General features: G+C 43.7%; 2 protein-coding genes across 2 annotated transcripts; both read right to left on the reverse strand.

Moving 5' to 3' along the window:
- Positions 1 to 983: 983 nt before the first annotated feature.
- On the reverse strand, positions 984 to 7,936 carry GNG10 (G protein subunit gamma 10). The gene is made up of 3 exons (XM_065861453.2): positions 7,750 to 7,936; positions 3,668 to 3,799; positions 984 to 1,866 (listed from the first exon to the last, which is right to left on the reverse strand). The coding sequence occupies exons 1-2, from the start codon at positions 7,828 to 7,830 to the stop codon at positions 3,674 to 3,676; spliced, it is 207 nt and encodes a 68-aa protein (XP_065717525.1). The 5' UTR covers positions 7,831 to 7,936; the 3' UTR covers positions 984 to 1,866; positions 3,668 to 3,673.
- A 2,516-nt stretch (positions 7,937 to 10,452) lies between these two features.
- On the reverse strand, positions 10,453 to 18,767 carry DNAJC25 (DnaJ heat shock protein family (Hsp40) member C25). Its single transcript, XM_065861452.2, is given in 5 exon segments — positions 10,453 to 11,394; positions 13,915 to 14,385; positions 16,041 to 16,193; positions 18,042 to 18,502; positions 18,505 to 18,767. Coding segments are annotated over 5 exon segments (1,362 nt in total). The 5' UTR covers positions 18,659 to 18,767; the 3' UTR covers positions 10,453 to 11,271.
- Positions 18,768 to 19,089: the final 322 nt, after the last annotated feature.

The raw sequence follows: 19,089 nt of genomic DNA on the forward strand, positions 1-19,089 counted from the left end.
AGCACTCCCACCCCATCTCACAACCGTTGCACAGCTCTTCCCATGCACTGCTGGTGCCCAATGCAGATGCAGTCAGGACCTGCTGTGTGCCCACGCTGGTGCTCCAGCTGGAAGATCCCACACAGAGATGGACACGGCAGCCAAGAGACAACAGCAACTGGTGAGCAGCAGCCAGTCTCTCCTGCATGCTGTGGCTTGGCAGTTTCTCATGCCAGCTCAGCAGCCACTGCAGAACTCCAGCTCCAAGTGAGGACACTAAGGCGTATGCAGCGGAGAAGCCCTGGGAGAGAAACAGATGTGGGGATGGGGGGAAGTTAAAGAAATACAAAGTGTTTGGTGGGGAGGGAGTGGCCAGCAGCCTGTTCAGAGGCATTTGATGGACACTGTCATCCCTCCCCGACTCAAGCTTTGTGACCTCAATCTGAGCCTCTGATAGTCTCTGTGCAAGAATAACCATGCTTCCTCTAGACTTCCGCAGTGTGTGCATGCGAGTACTAAAATAAAAACTGCCATATTCAAACAACCTACAATGAAAGGAAGCCAGAGCGAAGAAAAGCTCTGAAGGAAGGATGTTCTCATCTGTGTTTAGAGGCACAATACATACTGGTGGTATTATGACTCTCATTTCAATGTCTTCCTGCAGCAAGAATAAAAATCTTGTGGCAAAGACTGAACTGCATGAAGGACTCTCATTGCCCCATTTCAGTGAATATTAATGAAAATTAAATGCTCAGATTGCAAACTTCTTCCTTACAGTTTCAAAATGTTTAAGTGAGCAGGGTAACATTGTTACTATTTACCACAAAAACAGTAAATAACTATAAATACGATTTTTTTCTATCAATAAGACACATTTTCTAAAAATCCAATAGCAGCCTTCCGAAAAAGCCAAATAGCTTGAGGCCTCCCACTGCAAAATCAAAGTATCCTCTTCCTTGCAGTATCTGCTCTTTGTTACAATTAAACAATGAGTTCAAAGCCAGTAGGGAAAGGAACTTTATTTCCAAATTTCTAAAAGAGTAATACAAACAATAGAAAGTAGACAAAATTAAAAACCTATTTAAAAAGTTGGTTGTCCTTGTAAAAGAGCTCTATAAAAGAATGAAGGCAAATCACCAGCACGTTTTAGTAAGCTTTGTGTATGGCAAACCTGGACAAGTGTGCATGCAACTATCATTTGGTGTCCATGGATTTTTAGTGTCTGTTTGGTCACATTTTAAACATGTCAAGGAAATTCCACCACGGCAGTACCTTTACAAATACAGATTAGAAGTATTACAGATTAGAAGTCTTGTAAGAAACATGCCTGTGCTACACATTGTGCCCAGCAGTTTCTTGTATGTGTCATTTATGTAGTTTGATGCACCTGAAAAAAATGTAGTTTGTTCCACCTGTTGCTAATGGAAGCAAGATTCCCCCTGGGCCCATTACTTCAGTACTAACAGCATTTAGTTTTATTTAGTTTTTACACATTAACAATTCACTTTTTGGATGTTTAATTTTGGAAAAAAATAAATAGATTTTACGATCATTCCAGTGTAACAGTTTACCAATACAGGATTAAGCAATTTGGTAAAAATTCATGTGTTTTTGTTTTCTAAAATGTAAACTTCTCAAGTAATATTTGTATAGTTAGCATAGTGCAGTAACAATGGTGACGATTATTAAAAGTACAAGAGTTACATTAAAAAAACTGTAAGAACATTAGCAAAAAATAGTGAAGTACAAATTCAGAAGAGCAAACATAAATATCAAGGACGTTGTTTTAGCCATACAAATGTTGGGACACAGAGAGAGACTTTTCTTTTGAAGGAAAGGCAGTTGTTATTCATGTCATGCTCGAAGGCAGCTCTCCAGTGACCTTCCCTATAAGAGGAAATAAAGAAGTTTATTAAATGCCATTTTCCTAAGCTGATACATTTCTCTTACAAATCATAACACAAAACCTTCTTTGCACTGAAAACAAACAAACAAACAAACAAACAAAAATAACCACTTTCCTTTGTTGGATGTTGGCATCCTTGAATACCACACATTTTTTTGATTGGCTTTTTGACTTTGCTTTCATTTTTTATGATCATAAGACAGATAAATAACATTAAACCAGAGAACTGATCTATCAGCAAAAGATAACTAAATGACATATTGGACTGAGCTATGAATTTCTTAAATTAACATAAATTAATCAAACTTGTTTGAAAGAATGTTTCATATCCTGTCTGGATGTTCCTAGAAATACATACTTGAATCCTAGAAATACATACATACACATGCAAAGACAAAAAAAAAGTGGAGAGCTGCTCCAATAACAGAAGAACACATGCAACAGTCACTATGAATTTTATTCTATTTATCTTATTTTAATCATCTATTAATTTTATGTTATTTGCAGGAAGAATTATGGGTAGCACCTAAATTAAGAAAATCTTCTGTTTGTGCCTTCTCCCTGCGCCAAGTTTTTCCAGAAGAGTATCTCATGCTCAGTTGTTCAGTCTCTTCATCTCCAATCCTGTTTAGTCAAGCCTATGTAGCAACAATCAAAACTGCGCTACTGATGAGGCACAAGCATATCTGGAAGCTCAGGAGCCCTGGCAGCAGGAAGGGGAAGATTTTACAACCACTTTATGTTCTAGTGTAAAGTCTGCCCTTAAAGAAAACATTCCTTTTCACTTTGATAGCACTCTCAAAGAAAGAACAAAATTCAGTGGTTCTTCCTCTCTCTGTAGTTTTTTTCATAGCTCTAGCAGGAACTATTTTTATTTTCAAAGAGTAACCCTTTCTGAATATCCTACTTCCACATTTGTTTGTCATGCAAAGGCAACAAGATTTCCCAGCGAAAGTGACGGTGTGATCCTGGCCAAAGCTACCAGCACACATGGCCCTTCTTCCTCCTGCTGCAGTGGCTGACATCTGAGCGGCAGATGGGAGAGACGACAGCGGGAACCCCGGAATTGCATCCCAAAGATGTGCAGACGCTGGAGGGTCGCCCACCCCCTGGCTCAGGCTGCGGGTGTTCTACAGGTACAAGCAATGCAAAGTGCCAAGGCAGGCACTGTTCAGGGAGCAGCTTATCCTCCAGACCTGTGCTGAGAAGGGCTTGGAAGGCTGCAATGACAGATTGCCTCGGCTCCTCTCTGCCTCCACCACTCTTGGTGTTGCATCAACAGCAATGCAAGAGCCTCAGGACACACACAGCCATGGGAGCTGCAATAAGGCATTGAAGACGAAATGTATTTTCACATGGTTCTTGCTTAAGCTGTGAGATAGTAATCAGAACACGTGCAACTGCCACAGCTTCGTCTTATTTCTTCAAGCTGGGTACGTGACTGGTTTTTGTAGCTGGCTGCGTCAAATACAGCCGTGGGTCACAGAGTTTTTTACTGTTTTGGATGCTGCTGATTACCCTGGAGCGGTTCAAACACAAAAACCAACCAAACAAAAACAACTCATAAACAAAACACCTCTAGAAAAAGTTGTAGGAGAGAGACATGCTTCAATTGCCACACTTGAAAGAAACAGAAAACAATTTGTAGAGCCAGCAGGGAAGTGATGAATACTTTGCTACCAAGAGCTCGACATTCAAACAACTATTACCACGTGCTCTTGTCCCTCCTAGGGCTTGAGCTTCAAATTAGAATGGTTATCGTGGTATCTGTGGCTTTATTACCTGATTTCAGAGTAGAGCACAGGATCGAGGTTCTCGGAAGGGGTTGCTCCCCGCAGGAACTCCAACAAGCAAGGCATCTTTGCAGGCATTTTGCATACAGTACTGCTGGAGCTCTGCAGCTGCCTGAGAGACCTGTGTAAAGGAGAAAGAAAAACAAATCCAGAGAGGAAAATAATTCATTCACAAGCATCCATTAGGCATTTCCTCCTGGATAATCATTATCAAACAGAGCTGGAGAGCAGCCAAGTCAGCTCTTGGATTTGAAAACACCAAATCAATCAGCACAGACACATATTTAGGAAGCTCCGATGAAATACACATTAAATAGTATGCCAGTGATGAGCCAGAGGCGTGTAGATGACTGAAGTGCAAGTGCAATGGAATCTGACCTCGTTAAAATGCACAGTACTGTGACCACAATATTTTGCAGTCTACTGTACTGTTTACAGTTTTATATTTGAACTCTTATATCCTCAGATAATTTATAAAAAGAATTTTCATATCCAAACTGTTAAGCAAGAAGGAGCATAATAAGGCATGAAAGCAAAAAGGTGAGGATGAAAAGCTTTTTAAGACCAAATTGCAACCTTCCTCTGGCAGCAAAGTGAGGGCTTCAAATCACAGTCCAGCCCCCCAAGAGGACAGTCCAGAGTTGCAGAATACACTGTGGAACCCAAAGGGAAGAGGCCTCCAGCATTCAACTCCCCAGATCTCCCTATGGATGGCAAGTCAGTCGTGTGCCTGTATTTTTGAAGTAAAACACAGGGGAATTCCCAGTTTCTCAGACACACATTGCTAACAGCTGCAGGGAACTGTCAAAATCCATGCTGTCTGCTACATTTTTTACAAAAGTAAATACTGAGCATATTGGTGGGAATACAAGTCCCCCTCTGCCTTTATTACAGAACTCCTGAAATACCCATTTGCTTTCTGACACAACTTTGCAGTCTTGCCAGCAGAGGGATGAGATAATGGCCAGAAGGACCATCCCCACTTCCCAGCCTCCTGATTGAAGAGGCCACTCTCTAGCCCTGATGGGATTTTGGTTCTTGGCCATCCCATCTAACAGCATTGCGAAGCCTGTGGGAAATCTGGCCTAGTGTGCTCTTTCATTCGCGCTTTCACTGCTGTCCTGTTCACCACCTCCCAGCTTTCCTCCACAACATTCATCCTGGAAACTGCCCGAATTTACCCAGCAGCTGTCAGCATTTCAGGGAGTTGTTAAGCAAATCATTTTCCCATGGCCTCCCAGGTTCTCCTGAGCGGAGTACAGGGACAAGCACCCGCAGCAAGGATCCCTCCTAGTCGGTGTGATTTGTCACTCTTTTCCTTGAGGAGAACCTCTTTCTGGAGGCTGCGAAGGTCTCCTGCCCAGCCCCTCGGGCCCCCGGCACATTAGCACTCCCACCTCAACCACGGTGCCGACCCCTTGCTGGTACCCAACTGTGCCACACGGGTACGTGCCAACGCTGATCAGACCAAGGCTGCCTGGAGCTTCTTCTGGAGAAAATGAATAGCAAGTCACTCATGGCATGGCTTGCCCTACGAGCACAGCACAGTCAGCTGTTCCTCACTGCATCTCTTTGCACTTTGCTGCCAAACTGGCAGCCAAGAGGGTCCCGTGTCCTGGTGCATCCAGCACAGCATCGCCAGCCGGGCAGGGAGGGGATTGTCCTGCTCTGCTCTGCACTGGTGCGGCCTCACCTGGAGCATTCACTGTGTGCAGGGCTGGGCAGCACAGGATAAAAAGGGTATAAAGCTGCTGGAGAGTGTCCAGAAGAGGCTATGAAGTTGGTGAAAGGTTTGGAGAGGAAGCCATATGAGGAACGGCTAAAGCCAATTGGTTTGTTCAGTCTGGAGGAGACTGAGAGGAGACCTCATGGTGGTTACAGCTTCCTCACAAGGAAAGGAGGAGGAGCAGACACCAAACACTTAACTTTGGCAACTGATGACAGAAGCTGAGGGAACAGCAGGAAGATGTGCCAGGGGAGGTTCATATTGCACATTAGGAAAAGGTTCTTCACCCAGAGGGTGCTGGACACTGGAACAGGCTCCCCAGGGAGGTGTCACAGCCCTAAGCCTGACAGTGTTCAAGAAGAGATGGACAACACCCTCAGACACATGGTGTGAACTGTGGGGTTGTCCTGCGCAGGGACAGGAGTTGGACTTGATGAGCCTTGTGCGTCCCTTCCAATTCAGGACATTCTGTGATTCTATGAAACGGTGCAAAATGTATTGAGCTGCGTATGTCCTGGTGCTCACAGAAAGATGCACACCTGATTTTTGGCATCTGTGTGAGAGCAGCAGAATGTTGTTCTAGGACAGATCTGCCCAATCTTAGACCTACTGAGGCCCCTAGAACATTCTTTACTCCTCCAGTCCACACAGAAGGTACGAGGGTTTCTGCCGTATTTCACCACAGGACAAACACGCTCCCTGCAGCAGCCTCCTGCGTGCATGATGTGTGTGGGTACTTCGTTCCCACTTAGTTTCCTCTTTCTGAAAATATTGTTCCTGTCTGCTTTTTTAGCTGCAGGGTAAACAAAATCACCATTGGAACTTTGTAGTATTGCATGTATTTTTAAAAATCCTTTCATATCCAGCTTCCTTCTGAGACCACATTGTCTACTCCAAGTAGCCAAAACAACATTTTCTCCCATCTCGGTGTCTGCTAAAACTGATCCAAATGGGTTTTCACCAGCTGAATATATTCCTCAATGGTTTTAGACTGCATGTCAAGAAACTCAGATGACACTTTTTATAAGACACATTTTTAATCATGCATTTCATTTGCGCAAAGGCACTAACAGGTTCCTGGAACAGGAGAGCTGCACAAAATCCTGCAAGATGAGACTGAGGTCTCACCAAGGCCAAACCTCCCTGACATACAAGCAAATCCATAATAAATATGTAGCCTTGAGAAGTCTGGCTCCAGAATATGTTACTGCCAGAAAGTAACCTCCAATAAACTACAAACTATATTTTCTATACCCCACCCAAAAAAACAACAGGGAAAGGCTATACGCCTCAAAATGAACAGGAACAGAGATCCAGGCTATTGCTGGCAGTATAAAGCAACAGAAATATCTAGTCAATCATTTCTGTGTTAAATATCCCTCTTGCCACAGAGTCTCTATTTCTGCTCTGCATTGTGCCATCTCACAGATTCCCACACATCATTGCAGTGATAAACCACAGTCACTTTTGATTAATCAAACATCTGCTGACTCAGTGTTTGCTTATAAAATTTAGTATCATTAATGCACTCATCAGGGTGATGTCCAAATGCTATACTGGTTTCATCTTGCAATGGACACTTCAAATTTTCAACAGCTCAGGACAGGAATAGTGAGAAAAGGTATTTTAAATTATTTTTAAATAAATAAGCACGGATCCTGCAGCTCAATATACCAGCACTGTTGTCAGATTATGGAAGCTGCTGTTTTGCGACTGCACAGAGAAAAATGGTGATGATGAGGGAAGAGGAAAGGGCAGAATATAAATTAATCTGCTCTTCATCACAGCCTATGCTGGATTTTGTGTATAGCTGGAAAGAACTGCCTTCCCAAAACAGCTGTGGACCCCACCACATGCTGGGAACCAAGAGCTGTCGTGGACACGTCTCCACGAGTGAATCCGGGCTGCCAGGGGAAAACCAAACCGAATCTCAGGAGCTGGCAGATGACAGCGCTGCCTCGCTAGCCCGTCTTTGTCTGGAAGTCTGCAAGCGGAAGGTGCATGCATGCGTAGAAAATTGCCAGCTTTCCCCAGCGTGTCAGCTGGTACCAAACACACCGCCCCTCCTTGAGAGCCCGCCAGCGCTCAGAGCCGGGGGAACTCGGCTGGTCCCGGCTAGGGACCTGCCCTCGATTATCGTGCTCGCTGGTGCAGAACTAACCCGGCGCTGCTGCACTATTTATCACAGCTCCTTCCAGCAGAGAAAGCCACTGAACCCCACCGCGGGCGCCCCTCGTCCCCTGCCCCCCGACCCGCTCCCAGGGCGGGCGACACGGACAAAGGGGGAAGAAACAGCAGGAGCAGCTCGTCCGCCCCTCCTGCCCCGGGGTGCGCACCCCGCTCACCTTGATCCTCTCCACAGCCGCCTCCAGCCTCAGCTGCTCCACCAGCCGCTGCATGGTGCTCAGGCTGCCGCCCGACGACATCGCGGGCTGCCGACGGACAGACGGACGGAGGGAAGGAAGCAAGCAGCGGGGCAGAACGGCTCGGCTTGGCCTGGCGCGGATCAACCCGCCCTCGCGGAGCCGCCCCGGGGAGGGGCCGAAGCTGCCCCGGCCCCGCCCTGGCGGCCACAGCTGGTCTGGGAGTAGAAAACCTCGGTGGTTAAAACCGGACAGGGAGGAAAAATAAAAAAGGAATTGAAGAGGGAAAGGTTGAAAAAAGGGGGGGGGGGTCGAGAAAAAATATAAAAAAGAAAAAAGTGGGAAGGGGAGAAAAAGGTGGGGAAAGGAGAAAAAGAGGGAAAAAAAAGTAAAAAAGGCGGCTGAAGGGGGGGCTGGAGGAAAGGAAAAGAAGAAAAAAGGGGGGAAGGTGAAAAGGGTGGGGAAAGAGGAGAAAAGGGCAGGGGAGGAGGGTAAAAGCGAGGCAAAGGGGAAAAAAAAATAAAAAAGAGAAAACAAATAAAACCTTGATCCTGAACAGCTTGCAAAGATTGAACCAACAGCCTATCCTGCCTACAGGCAGCTGTTGGGCTCAAACTGCCCCACCACTGCTGCTAGGGTTGCTGGGTCCCCCCCGCACTGTTTGTCACTTCTTCATGAGTGACCGTGAATAATTAACTTGACTTTTCAGTGTGGTTTTGCCAGCCATCAGTTTGCTGGCCTGTTAGAAAGCTGTCAGGATGAAGCTCATAGCCTTGAATGATTGCTCAGAACATAAGGACCAGCAGTCACAGACATGTTTGAGCCTCCATCAGACCTCAGCACAGTCACGGAGACGACTCACGCTGAATGTGAAAGGCTCTGGCTCTGCACACCTTGCACAGGTATGTTTCACCTTAGATAAACTATGTATTCGAAAGTACATACATGCAACAAAACAGACCCAGTTATTTGAAAAAAAATTGGAGGCCAGGTGGTTCTTCTCCAAGACCTTATTGCCTTGACACACTTTTTCACACAAAGATCTCACTGCTACCCAGTCCCAGCAGTACGTGTTCATGCAAACACTTCTCTCTGGTCATCTCGATCTTTGCTGGCATTACCAGCTGTAGTATTGTAACTCTCAGCAGTTTCATTCCTGCTTTATTTTTTCTTATATATACTTGTTTTGTCAACTTAACTTCAAGATAAAATAGGGCCTGAAAATTTATACCCAGAAGACAGACATCCTTTACACGTAAAATGAGACATTAGGCTAGAAATGTTCATTAGCTTTGGCTAATGAGGTGTCACTGCAATGCTGACAGCTTTGTAGACACACCATGCCTGTGCCTGGTTATTTTCAAAGGGCTCCTATGTCAAGAAAAGAAGCAACTGTGAGCTGGCCTGGCAGAACAGCTCATTTCCAGCAGCCTGTACAATACCTGCTAACTTTCCCTTCTCCAGTCAGTATCAGGCCAGTTTCACAGAGCCAGTACTGTCCTCCCCAGGGACTGCAATTCTGCTGTGCTGATTTCGTACTGTAGTGTCAGGTCAGGAAATTAATCCTGATTAGAACCAACCTGTGCAAAACAGGAAAACAGATCTGTGTTTTGACTGCTTATTTGTATAACCCAGAAACTTGTCTTGGGAGGGAAAGGATGGAGCAAAATTGGGCACAAGGGCAAGAGCACCAGAGCTTTTAGCCTATGAACCTGTGGCAGGTTTAGATCCTCTTGCATGCACTTGCATAGTTCTTTTCCAGGTATAACTGTCTTACCTAATAATCAACAGCATTTTACTTGTGCTTACCTTTATTCCCTTTGTTTCTATCACAGCAACTTAATCTTCCCCCTTCCATTCTCGCAGAAGGCTGACTTGTGTTTTGGGGGATGAAGTTGCAACACACCCAAGCTGTGAAGGTCTCTCTTCATTAACATCTTTGTAGTGATTACTTAATGAAAGTAAGCACAGCTTATTCTAGATAACTTCTTTAACAAGTTTAAAATTTGAATTGACCATTAAATATAAAGCAAATTAAGTTTATAGCTGCACTACATGCAGCAGAGATGCAGAACAAATCTAGCAGTCCCTCTTCAATTTACTAATACGGAAGTTAGCCATTTAGTATAATACTACTAACATGCTTCTGAATATGTATCACTTCAAATAGAAAACTGAGACAGCACTCCAAGAACCAGTGAAAGCTAAAATAGCAAAAGAGGCTCAGAGAACAGTAACTCTTCCTCAAAGAATGAGGATGGGTCACCTGTGCAGAATCAGAAACATCTCGCTTCAAAACTTCAAAACTTTTAGCTATTGTGGGTTTTCGCAGTAGCCAAGTTCAAGAGCTTCTCTCCCAAAACCAGTCTCCACACAAGCCAGCTAACCTAGCACTGTTTTCAGCAGAAACACTTCTGAGGAACTTGCTTTTACAAATGTGACAAGTGACAGGAGAGGCCCGATCTGGCTAAGCTCCACACCTGACCCTTCCCCAGTAAAACTCCTGAACAGAAATACGGTAACAGAACCCCTTTTACCAGCAAATCATGCGAGTTCTGACCTGGGCTGCGTTGCAGAGGAAAACACAACGCTGTTGTGAATTATTTATTCTAAGTATTCTGAAGCCTGATCAGAAGGGATAAACATGAAGAATAATTTAGATTTAGAATTTATAGAAATTCAGAATGTATATTACATAAACTTTTATTTACATAAGGCATCAAAATTGCCCTTTTAAACAAAAGGGTCATTTTCCCTTTTACCAATGCTTTGGTGAAAGAAATGTCACATTGAGTAGACTAAAATTCACTGGTACACTTGCTCTGAACAAGCAGGTATAACCCAACATACAAGATGAAAAACCAAACACAAAATATCTAAGCATACTATTTCATTAATCACTCTGTGAGGCTTGTTTGCATCACAATGATCATCAGTCATGCATCATTTATTCCCACCAATAATAACATTCATTTCCAACTGATCAGGAATAGCAAAACAAGAAGTCTGGTATAATCCCCATATTGTCTACATCAAAAAACAATTTGACATCTTAGAAATTGGATTGAAAAGTACAGGGAAGGGGAGAGGAAAACAGAAAAAGGCCCTTGCTTCAGAATCCTTTATAAGCATTTCCAGTGTCCATTTGCAGGAACCCTTCAGTTTAAAAAGGAAAAGCAGGATTTTCAAGGACTGATCTAAAAACATTTTCAGAAAGACTAAAGTTATGGTTGCATTGATCATGAAATGTGTAGAGAAAATACATTGTTTGGAATTATGAATTCCACACTGAGATCCCCAAGTAAATGGCATATATACATTGAGCTGAGCCTGTTTAGTAAGTCTGACTTATAAAAATGGTAAACCTGTATTATTTTTCGGCCTGATTTAATAATTCCTGAGTTTTAGATCACTGCTGAGACACAGCAGACAAAACTCTGAAAGATGTAGTGAAAAGTTTTGCAAATCACTTTCAGCATCAGCACAGATTTTGTTCACCAACTTTCAGTCATCAATAAAAGTCAGTCTTCCAGGTCCTTCATTTTTCATCCATCTCCGGTACCTCTTCCACCGGGGATCCATGGCCATCTTCTTCTTTAACTCCTCCTCTTGTTCTCTTTTATAGACCTGACAGACAGACAAACAAAAGTTTTTAATAAGGTTGAAGAGATGGATGAAGTGAAATCTCAATGGGGGTGTAAGCATTTGTAGTTCAACCATTCACCAGATTATTGCTTTTATAGAAGACTGAGTTACAGTGTAGAAGCAGATCATGACCAACATAAAAGCGTAGGTGTCCCTCCAGCTGAGATGGTGCTGCAAGCTCCAGAACCCTGCTGTTGTTTTGTTGTGGTTTTTGTTTGTTTGTTGTTTTTTTTGTTGTTGTTGCTAAAGAACTATATGCTCATGCATTCAGCAAATTAACATTTACAGTAAAGAACTGCTAATGCTCAGAAAGCCAAATTTTGAGTCCCTTCTCAGCACACATGCAGTTCAATGCAGTTGTTCAGCTCCCCGCTCTAGCTGTTTTCCCATTTCAAAGTCCTAGTCTGGATAGAATACTACTACGGAAATCTAAATTTCCAATTAAATTTCTCAACTAAGAACTGGTGCCATTGTAATAAAAACTACAATTACCAGCAAAGACGAGTATCTGAAAAAAGCAACAGCATCTGCCTTTTTATTCTGGAAGGCAGTTTATGTAGATAAAACCAGAATAAATCTCAACACTATACAGGTTTATGTCATCTCAGTGTCATCTGACTTCTTCCCAGAAAGGAATTAAATTTAAGGTTCTTCTATGCATGAGCAAAGTTTTTAAAATATTATAGATGGCTTTATAAATACACCAGCTCGATGGTCAGTGACCATGGAGGTTTTACAAATCTTTAGGAAAGCAAAAGAGCGGAAAAAAAAATATTGTGGAGAACCTTGGTGTATCTCTGTATGAAATTACTGGTCTTTCCCATCCTAAACGGACAATGAAAAACTGAACAATATGCAGATATGCATCTCCAATGATCCAAGTACAGAGAAGCTTTTGGGGAGAAACATCTAAGCATATTTTTCAACATAAGACATGAGTTTCAAGTAAGCATATGGTAGTGGCACACAGGAGCACAGGTAGCACGAGAAAAGAGAATAAAGCATGATTATTCTCCACTTCCAATAATAGAAGAACCAGCAGGTGTTTGGGTGGCTTCAAAAAAACCATCTACTCATACTGCTGAACTCATGACCAGATGGTACAGCAGACACTGAAAGTTTTAATACATTCAAGTAGTGACTAGATAAGAGATAAGTTAATTAAAGAAAAACTCATTAAAGCTATTACCTACAAAGACACACTTTCCTTTTCAGGAAGTGTCAAAGCTGCAAATTATACTGGATAAATATTGCTATATAGGTGCAACTTTCATGTATTCTTCACCAAAAATCAACTGCTGGCCATCACAGGAGATGACTTATGACTAAACAGACTTCACACTGGCAAATACAGCTCTTTCATATTCAGCTCTTTTATATCACTAGTTAGAGATAGCATGGAACCCAAATCATGTCCCTTTTTTCTCTACAACAGGATATCCATCCTATCTTACTTATTCCATATAACATCCGCTTTAACTGGTAACATTACTCGATCTTTGGACTTCCAGATTGTTTTCTAGCAAACCCATCATAATTCAACAAGAATGTATACCTGTCGGCTAATCCTTTCCTTACATTAGCATCAAGTTTACTATTTTCTTCTTCTAGTTTCTAGATTAATCCACCTCTGCCTACTTCTAAAGAAGCATTTTCTTATCTTTGGTGCCCTGACACCAGCAAAGGCAGTTCTGCTACCATCCCATTTCTTTTCCCAGTGTATGCAGAGCAGCAGCAACATCTCCTTTTCCCCTTAAGCAGGCCAAGTTCATATTCTCAGTTTCTCTTCTAAAACCCTCCCCTCCAGATGGCCCACAGATGAGCTTCTGTGGAACAAGGAAAGCGTTTTGTCAATCTGTCATCCCAAGTCATTCTGGACTGAAGTTCCATGCTGTGGCTAATGTTCCTCCACTGCTCTCACAGAACACTTAAAAAAAAATATTACATATCAACTATTTAGTAAGCAGCTGTCCATGGCAAGAGCAACAGTTGTAGCCAATGGTATTTCATACACCATCTTTACTTGAATAGGTATAGAGCACATCAAGAACAGTCCATGATTCACTGACAGCCAAGGAACAATCAAGGGACAGTTTAGAAAAAAAGGAGCTAAGAATTAATGGCTTAAACCACTAATGAAACGGGAGTTTCAGATGATTCATGTAATCCCTATTATAAATTATTACTGTTGGGAGAAGAGTCTTCAATCTACTGTATTAACTTTGACCTACCACATTGTTGTAAGAATGCCTTTCATCAGATTCAACAAAATCTTGTACACACGGATTCCAAGCAAATTCCTTCCTGTATCTATGGAGCTGTTGTCTACCAGCATAGGAAGTTGAAGAAAACACAACGAGTGGCTGTCTAACTGCTCTCAGTTCAGAAAACAATAGCTAAAATTGAAACAATACTTCACACAGCCCCATCCCAAGCACTTTCACAAAACAGCTGTTCTTACTCTGGATAACTAATATCAGCATTTCCAACACAGATACCCACCTCATAGTTTTCTCGTATCCACAGCTGCCGTTCCAGAAAGGTCTCTTTTTGATGATCTTCTAGGCTGTCAAACTGAGACTGAGACATCTTCATGTACCTTCGTATGATATACAGCTTCTCTTCTACACCATACTCTTGCCCTTTAATAGTGAAACAATAAATCCACCAACAGTACCAAACTATGTATTTGCACAAGTAAAAAGGGGCAAGAAGGATCTGAAATAGAAGGATATCATATATCTTGGGCTTCTGATAACCGCCTTTTATATCTATTTTATTTTTAATAATGTCTTTGATGATTTCTTCCTCTTCTTCACGAATTTCTTCTTTAGACCGCCTGTTCTTGCCTTTTTCTTTAGTCTTGTTGAGTAAACCTTGTTGCCTGGCAATCTCAGTAGCTTGTATGCGGTATTTTGGCACTGTAGCTAGGTAGCTGATTGCTTCGTTGTAACTACTCCACCAGCTGAAGAACTGTAATTGAAGAACAGTGAAAGTAAAAACCCTGGTTTTATACAGACACATTCCTATTGCGAGGTTTGCCAGGGGAAAAAACCCCGCTGTCATACACCTTTAACCACAGTTACGTTACAGCAAGGGTAAAAACTGAAGGTAACGGTACTTCTGCAGTGTTACTGATGCTACAATTACTCCTCCAAATTTAGTAAAGCACTGGGAAAACAGATACATAGATGTATAGCTCACAGCAATATATAGTGATGAGGAAGGACAAGCAACTGGTAGATCGGTTTTGTTCCTGGGAAGATGTTAATCTCCTGAGGCTAAAGGCCAGGCTGTGCTGGACATTCTCAGGAGCTCCCTCGGATTTATAAATAAAGTAGCTGGTATACAAACATTTCATTATAAAATTGTTGCCCATTTAAAATAGTTAATGAAACACAGATTAAGCATGTTAAAATCTCATTAGTCTGACAGGATTGACTTTACAGGATTCAACATCCCTCTCTAATCTCCAGCTACTGAATTTCAACGGGAAAAACAAAACCGAAACAACCAAAGCCAAACAAACCAGAAATAAAGGTGGCAGAACTGAACATGTCTTATTGAGGCAACTTTAAAAAAAAGGAGAATTTCACTTGGTTCACCAAGACAAAAGACATGTACAAACAAATTATACAACTTTAAGAAAGGTCAAGAAACAGAAACAACAGAAAGCAAGAGAAAGGCAAGTCAGTTTACACAGACATTTACACGGGATTTGCAACCATCTGGCAGCTGGACTGCAGGAAAATTAGTCTCTTCACTTACACCCAAAATAAGAGGTGAAATGAAACTCTGCCATTTGAAGTTAGTCTGAAGACAAATTAAGTATTTGGCTGCATATGCCATTGGGATTTATTATTCCAAGCTCTCAAATTTTGATAAATGTATTTTGGTTTAACTTCCAGTATCCCTCTAAAAAAGTGATCTATCTGCGCCACATAATGAGCTTTATCTTAATCTCTTAAATTTTTAGGCTATTTTTAGTGATGTTTTGAAGCAGTAATCTAACAGATGGTAAGAGAGTCATGCATCTTCTTCACTTAAATATTTGTCAGCAGTAGCACAAGTTTTCCCCTCTACAACACAGGCTGTTTTCTTGACCTTGGAACCACCACCTTCAGAGCAAACTTCACTGAACTCAATTCACTTCTCTCCTTACTTCACTGTGGTGTTTAAAATACACTGCAATGTATGACTCACACATTGGTAAACCGATATTCAGCCCTGTCATCTGAAATGAGCCTTGAATCTAGTTTGCAATTAGTCTGTTTTTTTAAAAAATTATTTACGCAGCTTCACAGACTGACTAAAGCTTATTTGTAGCACTAGCCCAGTCTGTATCTGCTAAGTATCTGCTTTAAAAAATCTGCACTAGTCTCTATGAAATATCGTACTGTTAAAATAAACTAATCTCTACCTTTGTCCAAGGTCACAAGGGCAGCCAAAACATCTGCTCAATACATCCTGACTTCAGATTTGTGACAGATACCACACAGAAGTTTACCCCAGCAGACAGGGACAGTTCTCACTGATGCTGTTTAAGGCACATTAAAGGAGCTGCAGACACTTCTCTTCCCATTCAGAAACTCACCACTGAGCAGCGTCATGTAAACGTGAAATTTTACCTGAAACACGGAGATGGCACACACCGTAACTAGAATCACTATTCTGACATCCACTTTTGGTGCCAGTCTCCTGCTGTAGTAGTGATAATAATGCCTGTAATACTCTTCAGGATGATCCAACATGTAGTCATAATCTTTTCGTGTCTCTTCATCCTGCAGGATGAGAAGAAATACATGCATAGGTTCAGATTCCTGTTTTCACTTACTCTGTTATAGCTGTGTTTTATGTCTCATTAATGACCATGCTGCTATAAAATCTGCAATAGCCCAACCAAGTATGAAACACACAGGAAAATCTTTGATCCTTTTCTCAGGGGACCTTTTTCTCTTCTTAGGGACATGGTTTAGTGCTAGAGTTAGGTTATGGTTGGACTTGATGATCCTGAGGGTCTCTTCCAACCGAAATGATTCTATGATTATGATTCTCAGTTAATTTGTTCTTGCACTTATCTGCCCACACGCATCTGACATGTGGTCTTAAATGCATGAGCACGCACTGCATGAAGACATTTAATACTGAAATGAAGACAGGCAAATGAAATCCACATAATAAGTATTTTTAACTTCAGAATGCGAAATCCAGATGGACAAGAGTTAATAAACATCACTCAGGGAAAGATTTTCAGATGAAGAATGTATTAAGAGATTGTTTTACAAATCTTTTATAATTAGCTTACAGGGCTGTGGAATCTGTCCAATGAAAGGCCGTTTCAAAACCTCATTGTTCTCATCTTCTCTGAGTCTTTCTCATTTACAACCATGCAACTAAGAGATGAGAAATTTAATTTTGTCAGCCTCAACTGCATTCCTCTCCTACTTCCCAAAAAGTCCCTTTTTTTCTCCCTCACAGCCTTAAAACACTTCCAGGTTTCTTTCTTCCATTCCTGAGTTGCATCTTTGCCAAGCCACACATATTTTGCCTTGATAAGCCTCCCTTACAGACCCCATATGCTATTCAAGTCACTGTTACTTTTTTTATCTCAAGGTATACCTCTAAGATAAAACCCAGCTGGTTCACTTTAAATACAAATGGATCTTCAAAAGCGCCGTACCCCCTCCATGCACTCTTGGACTGGCTATTGAAGAGAGTTTAAGGATTTTTTTCCCCCTCCTTGACTGCTGGTAGGAAGCAAGCTGGCTGAGTCCACACAAAGGAACACAAAACTGATGCTGCAGAGCCTGCTGCGATACACACAAGTGTAAACCTGAGAGGTTCTGTTCCTGTCCCAGGAAGAAGACACCTGTGAGGTGTGCATGGCCAACGCTGGGCAGAACCCTCATGTTCAAGCCAGATTTAATATCCACTTCAGAGGCAGATGCAGCTGATGAGCCACAGCTGCCAAGCAAAATTTGGAGGAGATTATACACCTCTCACAGTATTTTTAAGGCCACAATTTTTCTTCTTGCAACATGCAATTGCTTAATTTTGCTTCCCGCAGTTAACACATGAGTTGCCCATAGAATAGTCTGGGTTGTAAAGGACCTTCAAAGCTCATCCAGTCCAACCCCTGCAATGAGCAGGGACATCTTCACCCAGATCAGGTTGCTCAGAGCCCCGTCCAGCCTCGCCCGGGATGTCTGCAGGGATGGCTGATCCACCACCTCTCTGGGCAACCTAGGCCAGGATTTCACCACCCTCAGTGTAAAACATTTCTTTCTCATGTCTGGCCTGCATCTCCCCTCCTTTATTGAAAACCATCACTGCTTGTCCTATCGCAACAGCTCCTGCTAAGCAGCCTGTCCCCGTCTTTCTCACAGGCCCACAGGTACCGACGGGTCTCTAAGGCAGCAACAAAGAGCGCGGCCACACGCGTGTCCCGCCGGCGCAGCCCCGGCCCCGCGCCTCCCGAACCAAGGCCGCCGCGGGAAGCGGCAGCGCGGGCAGACGCGATGCGGGTCCGGGGCCCTGCCCGCCCCGCTCCCCGCACGGCCCCCAGGGCGGCCCCTCCGCTGTCTCTTACCGGAGCGGCTCCGGCCGCGGCGGCGGTCCCGCTCTCTCACCTTGAGGGTCTCGTAGGCGGTGGCGATGAGGAGGAACTTCTCGTGCGCCGCCTGCTCGCCGTCATCGCCGCCCGGAGCGGCTGGCTCGCCGCGGTAACGGTCGGGGTGGTACTTGCGGGCCAGCTGCCGGTAGGCGCGGGCGATCTCCGCCTTGCTGGCCTGCCGGCTGACACCCAGCACCTCGTAGCAGACACGCCGCCCGCAGTACAGGCCCTCCGTCAGGCCCCACGCCGCCTGCGGCAGCAGCACCGCGCACAGCGACAGGCACAGAAGCCACCGGCCCGGCCCCGCGGCGCCGCCCGCCGCCATCTCACCGCCAGCACCGGGCCCGCGCAGCGCGCAGGCGCGCGCAGGCGCCGGGGAGGCGGGGCCGGACGGGAAAGGGCGGGGCCGGGCGGGAGGAGGCGGGGCCGGGCGGGAGGTGGGCGGGGTCACGTCTCGGCCGCACGGCTGCAGTTCCCGGGGTTTTTGGTTCCCTGAGGGGTGGGATCGCGGTAGGAAAGACGTCGTGATATACCATTTTTTCCCATGATTTCTTCTAACCTGCTTCTGCTTATTCCTTCTTCCAGGGAAGAATATTTTGAAATACTCCCTGAAGTCTCGTGCTCTGGAGACATTCAAAGCCCTCCTGGACACCTTCTTGTGTAACCTCATCTGGGTGTTCCTGCTCCAGTGGGGGGATTGGATTAGATGGTCTCTTGAGGTCCCTTCCAGTCCCTAACGTTCTGTGATTCTGCAATTCTTTGAAGTCGTATTTAATTTAAGCTCACTCTTACAGAGTTCAGGTTTTGCTGTTTCGTGTCGGATCAATGTGATTTAACTGGCAGCCTCCAGCACACTTCCCTGTATGTACATAAAATACGTACCCCACAGAAGGTGTGTTGGGGAACACCCCTCCTCCTGCTGTTGTCTGAAGTATATACAGCTACCCTTGATGCTAGTGGTGAAGGAAAGCGGGTTAAAATCCTTTGAAAAGGAGACTGGGCTTCATATGTGCTGTCGGAGGTCAGGGCTCTTACATCCTTTTTACCCAAACACTTGTTTTGAA

Source organism: Patagioenas fasciata, chromosome Z (genome assembly GCF_037038585.1).
Source record: "Patagioenas fasciata isolate bPatFas1 chromosome Z, bPatFas1.hap1, whole genome shotgun sequence".
In the NCBI taxonomy this organism is placed as follows: domain Eukaryota; kingdom Metazoa; phylum Chordata; class Aves; order Columbiformes; family Columbidae; genus Patagioenas; species Patagioenas fasciata.

Excerpts from the sequence above, each read along its gene's own strand:
- GNG10 (XM_065861453.2), bottom strand. The coding sequence starts at position 7,830 with ATGTCGTCGGGCGGCAGCCTGAGCACCATGCAGCGGCTGGTGGAGCAG. Across the intron at positions 3,800-7,749 it reads CGGCTGTGGAGAGGATCAAG|GTCTCTCAGGCAGCTGCAGA; the intron begins GTGAGCGGGGTG and ends TCCTTTACACAG.